This window comes from Osmerus eperlanus, chromosome 2 (genome assembly GCF_963692335.1).
Source record: "Osmerus eperlanus chromosome 2, fOsmEpe2.1, whole genome shotgun sequence".
Taxonomy (NCBI): domain Eukaryota; kingdom Metazoa; phylum Chordata; class Actinopteri; order Osmeriformes; family Osmeridae; genus Osmerus; species Osmerus eperlanus.
The window spans coordinates 17,174,126-17,181,120 of record NC_085019.1 but is presented as its reverse complement, the minus strand read 5'-3'; the positions used below and the strand labels follow the sequence as shown (position 1 = coordinate 17,181,120).

General features: G+C 42.3%; 1 protein-coding gene across 1 annotated transcript; it reads left to right on the top strand.

The window, feature by feature from the left end:
* The first annotated feature begins 979 nt into the window (after positions 1-979).
* Positions 980-6,031, top strand: LOC134013584 (uncharacterized). The gene is made up of 11 exons (XM_062453100.1): positions 980-2,903; positions 3,003-3,114; positions 3,250-3,375; positions 3,530-3,577; positions 3,982-4,032; positions 4,124-4,189; positions 4,349-4,387; positions 4,481-4,665; positions 4,784-4,943; positions 5,280-5,382; positions 5,577-6,031. The coding sequence occupies exons 1-11, from the start codon at positions 2,778-2,780 to the stop codon at positions 5,587-5,589; spliced, it is 1,029 nt and encodes a 342-aa protein (XP_062309084.1). The 5' UTR covers positions 980-2,777; the 3' UTR covers positions 5,590-6,031.
* The last annotated feature ends 964 nt before the right edge of the window (positions 6,032-6,995 follow it).

Here is a 6,995-nt window from a genome sequence, read left to right as displayed (position 1 = left end):
GACACCTTAGAAAATTACCTGGAAGACTCGTTGGGGGATGACCTGGAAGACTCCTTGGAGGATGACCTGGAGAAATCTGAACAGGAAGTCACCATGTGCAAATCACTCCCATCGGATCTGGCAACCTGGGCATCTCAGTTTCAGATCAAACACAACGCTATTGATGGCTTGTTAAACATTCTGAAAAGCTACGGCCATACTGAACTGCCATCCTCCTCTAGAACACTCTTAAAAACACCAAGGGAGGTGAAGACTGCACAGAAATCCGGCATGGAGTATTTGCATTTCCCTCTCAAAGAGAGATTGAGGGACAACCTGCTCAAGTACCCCTCAGAACAAGTTTCTGACTGTAACACCATTGACCTATCCTTTAACATTGATGGCCTGCCTTTATTTAAGAGCTCAAAGACAGCAATGTGGCCCGTCCTGTGTGCTGTCCACCTGAAGCCCACCTCAGTCTTTCCTATCACACTGACATATGGAGGTTCAAAGCCAGATGATCTTCACTTCCTGGATGATATGGTCACAGACATCAACAACCTGCTGTCCAGTGGTCTGCAATACAGAGACAAAACTGTGAACTTTAATATTCTCTGCATTGTGTGTGATGCTCCAGCAAAAGCTTTCGTGAAAAATGTGAAGTTGTGCTCGGGGTACTATGGATGTGATAGGTGTGACCAAAAGGGAGAATGGTACAATAGGGTCACCTATCAAGAAACAGAGGAACTCACCTTGCGTACAGACTCCTCCTTCAGACAGCAAGGGCAGAAAGAGCACCATCATGGCAGCACTCCACTGTTGGATTTGCCTATCGACATGGTCACAGCTTTCCCAGTGGACTACATGCACCAGGCATGCTTGGGGGTCATGAAGAAGCTACTCTTCATTTGGAGCAGAGGAGAAAAGGGTTGCAGAATGTCAGCATCACAAATCGATGAGGTCAGCAGTAGGCTTGCTAATCTCAAGCCATACATCCCCTCCATTTTTGCCAGAAAGCCAAGAGGTCTTCAGGAGCTGGAGAGGTGAAAAGCCACAGAGTTCAGGCAATTCATGCTATACACAGGCAAAATTGTCCTGAAGGGGATTCTAAGAGATGATCTCTATGGCCACTTTATGGCTTTCAGTGTGGCAATGTGTACTCTCATTAGTCCAATGCTTCTTAAGCGGTACTCACAGTATGCAGCTGACCTGCTGAAGTTCTTTGTTGAGAGAGGTAGGGAGCTGTATGGACACCATTTTCTGGTGTACAACACTCATTCAATGCTGCACATTGTGGAGGATGCTGTGTCTTTCAATGGCCTGGATAACTGCAGTGCTTTCAAGTTCGAAAACCACCTGAAAACAGTCAAAAGGATGGTGAGGAGTGGTAGATGCCCACTATCTCAAGTTGTATGTCGAATTGAGGAGCAGCGACTACAGCCGATAAAAATGTCAAGGCAAAACGCAACCCTCAAGAACTTCATTCTGAACAGCCAGGACTGTTGTGAGGTCATTGAGGACAAGGACGGAAGCCATCTGTGCCGTCTGTATCAATACCCAGAACCTCATTTTCTGGAGCCTTGTGACTCCACATTAATTGGAGTGCTTAACCCTTGTGTTATCTTCAGGTCATTCTGACCCATCAGTCATTGTGACCCACCGTCGTATTGCGACAATTTTACCGCATACAAAAACAAAGTGAAGCATTTCCTTTTAACCGTTGGGCTGTCTCAGACTCCCCACATTGCAAAGGTTAAAATACAATTTTTTTTATTTGTTTTTGTATTGGGTAAAATTGGGTAAACACAACGATGGTTTGTTATGAACCTTTGGGTCATGTGACCCGAAGGCAGCACAAGGGTTAAGTTTAAAAACACAGCGTTGAGATGGATCCCAAGCCAAAACTTGCACAGAGGTGCAATTCGAATTCCCATGGGTGGAAAAACTGTTTTCATGGCCATTCTTCATGAAATATGAGACATTTTTTGAGGAATACTGTTTACACCAGACCTGGGCATTGTACGGAAAAACAAAAGGTTGATACAGTTATCTGTTTTTAACATTTCCGGAGTTTTAATAAGGATCATTGGACTGACTGTGCGCTTCACTAGCGTGAACGTTCCACCTCCACTATTCCCTGTTTTTATTGTATCGTTGTAGCCTATGTATTATTGGCACTTGCAGGTGTACGGCCAGGGCCCTGATTGGATAGTTTGCATGTATGTCCAGCTATGCTTAGACCAGAGTGATTAATTGCCGTGAACCTCACTGCCGTTTTGGGTGTGTGTGCTCACTTATTGCATCGTCTTGACATTTTGTGTGTAATTGCAGTGCCTATTTCACCGCGTTGTTATTAGCTGTTATTACAACTGGCCTCCTTCTCTCACTGAGAAGAACTGAACTGAAACAACTAAATGAACCAGAACAAACATGTATTGCTTTTTGTATAAAGTTGATCAATTGCATATCTTTAACATACTGCAAAACAACTATTCATTGTTTGAAGATTAACTAGTTACAAATAAAATGAAACACTTATGGAATTGTTTTTGTTTTTACTGTTTATTACTTCTATGGTCTTTTACTATTTGACCTACACCACAATTTGATATATTTACAGAATATCCTTATTCTTCTGAACCTGTAGCAGCTAATCAACATATATACTTTTACAATGGGAGAAAATGAATAGTGAGCAGAATTAAATTCAAGTTATTGTTGATGTCGCCCTCCAACACATTTCAGGTTTCTCATGTGGCCCCTTGTAAAAATGAATTGCCCACCGCCGGTTTACACCGATGCAATACCAATTTACTGTAATAGCTTTACTTGCCTCTTATAACAGGATGTATAATATTGTGGAGTTTACTGAGGAAGGGCTGGTTGGGATTGTAGCCCAATCCTGGACATTTACAGACAATGGGGTATGTATACTTTAAATATGTAAGAGTATCATGTCACTAATTCTTCCAAGTTGTGCATGACATCTGTTTTTGGATTAAGTTTATTAGTTTTTATTTCAGGAGACATACAGTTATTGGCCCCCGGCCCATCCAACCAAGAGGGCCAGACATAATGAAATGCCCGATACGGCATTATGGATCTCCAGAAAAGTGCGGGTGTTTGCAACTACAGGTACATGATAACAGGCAATGTACTCACAAACAAAACAGAACACTAGAATGTATATTCAAATCTCTGAAAACGTTCACGACTAAATGTTAGTCTTATTTTGATTGAACCTATTTGCTATTATCATTTCGTACGTAGGAGACTTTGAGAAAGCCTTGTGGTGGAGCAAGACGGCTGAATATCAATCCACCGTTGAGACGGAAGACGAAGCTCCACAAAAACGAGTAGTCAAACGTCCGCACAAATATGTGGACAGTAGTGGAGGTATGTCAGAACCACCGTGTGTTGTATTTTGTGGTACATAAATGTGTGTAGCACTAAAACATCTACGTTAATAATTAAGTTTGTTTTAGTATAATATACAAATTAAATAATGGGCCTGTGCAACAAAGTGTTTCATCATTTGAGTTCTGTTTAGATGAGGAGCAGCCATGGGTCATGGAGAAGAGGCAAAAGAAAATTAAAGGTACATTTGTTATTGTCTACAAGACAGCTACAAAAAAACACACTAAGTGGCCAGCCGCTGTAATATAACATCATGTATTCTCTATACAAGGCCCGGTTCCAAATGTCCATGCCATGGTGGGCAACCAAAAGACCCATAAAGATTGGATCTTTTTTTAAATGTTTATGTCAAAGACTGTACTAGTATAAATGCCATAATTTCATCACAATGTCACTCATCGTAAACTGTGCAGAGATTACCTTACCTACTCCACCACAACCTACTTCACCACAACCAGCAACATCCCATTGTAGGTTGTTCAAGAATCTCAATAATCAACAGTAATTAAAGATTTTAACACAGTTGTACTATCAATATGCTAATACTTTGTACATAAACTACATTACACTTTCATTTCTCTATAGATTATCCTACCACCGTCACACGGCCTGGCGACGTGTCCCTGTTAAATAATGGTAAGGTGATGAATGACCGTATAATCGTATGAGCCATGGCAACCCTAAAGGCTATGTTTTGAAGCAAAAGCATGAACTTTTGCATCACCAGATGCCATACACCCAGGAGTGGTAGAGGAGAACCCATTGGAGGCCCAAGAAAACAGCTGGCAGCCCGGCAAGTTCAAATATAAGACACTCTAAAAAATACTAAAAGCTGTTCAATAGCATTGCCAACTCATTAAAAGGCATACCTAAGTTGTTCTGATCGTGGCGGGGGGAAACATATTTGTCAAACAACACGTTGTCATACTAATGCTTTTTATACCCCATTCAGCTGTACCATCTTGGGAGAAAACATTTCAGAAAATTCAAGGTAACATTTGTTAAATATATCAATGTTACAGCTAATCTAGAAGAATCACAGTGTATGCCAATCATGTAAAATCATTTACATGTCCTTGAGTAGACACGTTACAGGTTATTTTACAAAAAATGGAGACCTTGGAGGAGAACCAGAGAGAGGCTCTCCTCTTCAGGCGGTCACAGGGCGGACAGGACAGGACTGTTTTAGACATTCAGGTGTCCCAAACTTTGGCCGAACTCCAAGACCTGGAGGAGCGCCTTACAGTGCTGGAGTTCCGAAAGAGAGTGGTAGGTGTTTGGAGATGCCAGGAACTATGACTTACACGCAGAGTTCAACATCATTTGAATTCTAGTAAACAATTCAGCAATGTCTTGTAATATTGTACCTACCTTGTTGATATCCTAGATCCACCATCTGAGCCTTGTCAGTGGGTCCAGCCCTGGAGAGTGCGTGAGGAGGGTGATGCGGGCATTGGCCACCAATGCCGTATGGAGCAGCTACAGCCTCAGGGGAAAGAAGGGGAAGCTGCCACTCCTCGGCACAGCCCTGAGCACGACAATTAAACGTGAGTCTGACCACTCGTTTCTAAAAAGGATCTTTGTGATATCACATGTCCCATAACCACAAGCTACGTAAAAGTAATTAGATCACAGGCAAATAACTATCACGTCCATTACCAACTTGAATTCCGATTAGATTTGCTAGTGGTGAAGTAGGCCCGCAGTAGTTAACTACCTGTAATGTAGCTAGTTGGCTAGCTAATGCTGGTTGGTTATTGATGAAATCCATTTGTCATATTAGAATTGCAAAAAAGAATAGAAAATATGTATCTTACCTGGCTGGCAACAGCGTTCAACGTTCAAATTGGTGCTGACAATAAGTTCATGACTTCTAATTGCAGATGCTGTGATGAAGTGGCAGACCGGACTGGGGGAGAAGGCGGTAGAGCTCCTCATAGGGGACATGCTCAAACATGCCCCGGCAGCCCATTTGAAACGAGCCAGGTGAATGACTCATGATTGTAGCTTCCATATCCAACCTGTCACATGGCTATGTGACAAACTAGAATCACATATCTTTCTGAAGATGTATGTTATTTTAGATGTGATTTTTTAATGACTTGTGTAGCCCCTTTCACGTGTGCAATTATGTTGATGGGACACTAACTTATTTTGTGCTTCATTGTCGGGGCCAACAGACAGGACCTGTAGCGGATTGGGAGAAGATTTTAGTTTTGCACTTTGTTTGTTTTGCACTTTTGTTTTGCTGTGTTTGTTTGGCACTTTTGTTTTGCAGTGTTTGCACTTTTTATATCAAGTATGTATATATTTTGGCCATTTTAGTTTTTATTCTAAATGTTACATACTTAAGCCCCTTAGGGGTGAGAGTTTGTACATTGTCATTTTAGCAGACGCTCTTATCCAGAGCAACTTACAGTAAGTACAGGGACATTCCCTGGAGGCAAGTAGGGTGAAGTGCCTTGCCCAAGGATACAACATCATTTGGCAACCTTCTGATTAATAGCCTGATTCCGCTCAGCCATCTGACTCCCCTTTAGTATAGGTAGACCACATATTTAAGATTCCTATATGTTGAATGTATATACCTTCCTGCCAAAGTAAATTCCTTGTCTGTGCAAACTTTCATGGCGATTAAAACACTCTGATTCTGAAATGCTGCCTCGTTTATGATTTACCTCAAGTTAGGCTACACATCACACAAACATAGTCCTCCTAACGTTGGCTACCATGTAGCCTATTATACCAAAACAAGTAGCCTTTTGGGCAAATGAGGTCTGCATATGAAATATAGGTTACTTAATTAACGTCGCGGTTACGGACTGGCAACGTCACAAAACAACGTTGCAAGGAGGTCGCAGTTACGGACTAGCAACGTCACAAAATTACGTTGCTAGGAGGTCGCGGTTACGGACTGGCAACGTCACAAAACAACGTTGCTAGGAGGTCGCGGTTACAGACTGGCAACGTCGGAAAATAACGTTGCCACGACGTCGCGGTTACGGACTGGCAACGTCACAAAACAACGTTGCTAGGAGGTCGCGGTTACAGACTGGCAACGTCGGAAAATAACGTTGCCACGACGTCGCGGTTACGGACTGGCAACGTCACAAGATTACGTTCTGGCGTCCCACAGATGCACGGTCCCGCAACGTCGCCAAAGACGTTGCGGCAACGTATGTTTGGTCATCGAGTGACGTTGCGGCAACGTAAGGGCAACGTAACTGTGTTAGCTGGGAGTAGTCTAGTACTGTACCGTAGTAGTACAATTTACCGGGGCAGCTTCTCCACACAGGGCTATATCGCACTTGGCGTTGTTACTGACAATGATCGCTACCAGTGAGCTTTTTATGAAAGCGATTTTCCACTAAATAAATGTCAAGCTTATTTACGTTTTTGGGGGCATATTTTCAGTTAGCAGATGGTACTGTTTGAATCGCGATTCCATCTTCTACTGCCAGTAACGTCGTACAATAATCTTCAAAGGGGGTTCTTTATTCATGAATGAATGCAATGAGTAGGCTAAATTCCTTAAAATATCACGAGAAGGGAAAAACTTAAAAGGACGTTTAAGTCATAGAGATTAGGTCAATTTTTAC